The sequence below is a fragment of the Cupressus sempervirens genome, chromosome 3, assembly GCF_028749045.1.
Source record: "Cupressus sempervirens isolate cs-2001-9-10 chromosome 3, ASM2874904v1, whole genome shotgun sequence".
Taxonomy (NCBI): domain Eukaryota; kingdom Viridiplantae; phylum Streptophyta; class Pinopsida; order Cupressales; family Cupressaceae; genus Cupressus; species Cupressus sempervirens.
The window spans coordinates 170,590,189-170,592,251 of record NC_143120.1 but is presented as its reverse complement, the minus strand read 5'-3'; the positions used below and the strand labels follow the sequence as shown (position 1 = coordinate 170,592,251).

At 33.1% G+C, this 2,063-nt stretch overlaps 1 protein-coding gene across 1 annotated transcript; it reads left to right on the top strand.

The window, feature by feature from the left end:
- The first annotated feature begins 1,362 nt into the window (after window positions 1-1,362).
- On the top strand, window positions 1,363-1,806 carry LOC149565309 (glutaredoxin-C1-like). Its single transcript, XM_089816297.1, has one exon. It carries the CDS (start codon window positions 1,363-1,365, stop codon window positions 1,804-1,806), a length of 444 nt encoding a protein of 147 aa, XP_089672423.1.
- Window positions 1,807-2,063: the final 257 nt, after the last annotated feature.

Genomic DNA, 2,063 nt, shown 5'->3' with positions numbered 1-2,063 from the left:
AGAAATAAATCTTCATTTCCATTGATAATCTATAGTTAACTAAGGGGGCTCGCTCTGGTTCAATATTTTATGTGCTTTTCCAACTTCAGGGTAACCATATTCTACCTCCACTAGTTCTAAGATTTCCCAAAAGTAATTTTATCGGTTCTCTTTATTATAATGAGTTATTATTGTTGAGTGATAATGCTAATACTTTTGCTTTGTATAATAGCCCTCTAGTGCCTCCATCTATGTTATCTAGGTTTCAAGCTCCTAATGAACATGTTTGTTGGGGTCATGATATCAACTTTCAGCATATATGCTTCTTAATTCTATTTCAAATCATGTGGAGGATTCATTTAAGTTTTGAGATTCTACTTGTAGGCTATGAGTTTCTACCTTTCTATTCTCTTTAGTTGTCTTCTTGTGATGTTGCCCAGTTTTTCTCTCTAGTTATGGGTTATTTCTTATGTATTGTTCGAATTAGTATATAATAACCTCCATTTAGTATTCATGAAGGAGTATATAGATTCTACTTAGGATTATGCGTATGGCCATGATTCTCTTATTTTCTTGATCTAGGACCATACTCATGTATTTACTTATGTTGTTTTCTTATTTAATAATATTTATGTAGGCCTTGGCCTTTTGTTTAAAAATTAAAAACATAAATTTTGAAAATCAAATCTAGACCTAAGAATTATATTATTTAAGTAAAACTCAATATCCCTTAGATAGTAGAAAGAATTAAATAACACACGTGGTACCTAATATATAATCTTTCTATATTATATAGCATTTACAACTAGACATAGATATATGCATAACAAATGCTTAGGAAGATTACTTATATGTATCTTTCATATATCTTGTTTTCTTAGAGTACTCTTAATCAATATATTACTTTCTCTCCTCTCTTACTTTCTCTTACTTATATAACCTCTTGACTCTTTTCATCTTTTCGTTTTCATATATACTTTTATAATGGCCGAATTATCTTTATAATTTATCTTTATTATATCTCATTAATAGCATGAGTTGTCGAGACACATCTCCCTGTAGATTTCCCATTTTGGTGAAAGTACTGTCAAACACTTCTTATATACTCGTAATATAGGGTGATAGTTTAAGTCTTTAATACAACTACGACATATACTTCAATATGGGGTAATAATTTAATACCGGTCCTTGGATACTATAGGTGAGAAACGGCTATGTCTAAGCAATTAATAGGAATTCGCCGGACATGAAACCTTCAATTTTTCTTGCAAGAGAAATGACATCAGTTTTCACCCTAATTATGCCGCCCCTATTTAAATTCTACCTTATTAAAAAACATTGCCAATTTGATTCAAAAAAGAAAATGAACCCAAGGTTAGCAGTATGGCCTTGCAATTTGATGCCAAGATATTCATCCATGATTTGAATCTGCAGAAGGAATACCAGTCTTCTTTGGAAGAGAAGTTTGAGGGCCTTTCGATGGGAGATCAATGGAGAAACTTTTGGGCTCTACAGAGAGTGAGATTTTTAGCCTCGAATAATGCAGTGGCCATTTTCAGCATCAGTTCACGCTGCATGTGCCATGTCGCCAAGAGACTACTCATGGAGATGGGTGTCAATCGTGCTGTGTATGAGCTCGACCAGCTACAAAATGGAGGTGAGGAAATATATGAGGCTCTTCACAGGTTATTGGGTTCTTTCCAATCTACTGTTCCCGCTGTGTTTATAGGTGGTAGGCTTCTGGGGGGCTTAGAACAACTTATGACTTGTCATATTAGCGGCTCTCTTGTGCCTCTCTTGAAACAAACTGGTGCTTTATGGCTCTAAATAAATGAGCAAAATGGGTATTATACCTCTAGAATGCTCACCTAGAGGTGATATATTTGGTTGGTCTGTAGGTTTTATCTCTAGAGGTATATATTTGAGATGTTGTTATAATTGAAAAAATTGAAAATACAATAGATTTTTCTTAAATTTTTAAATCTGCATGTTTTATAATAGAAAACAGCAGAAAATTTGAGAACAAAAATGTTCAACTTTGGATACATTCTGTCAGAATTAATAGCATAACAACATTAATCATC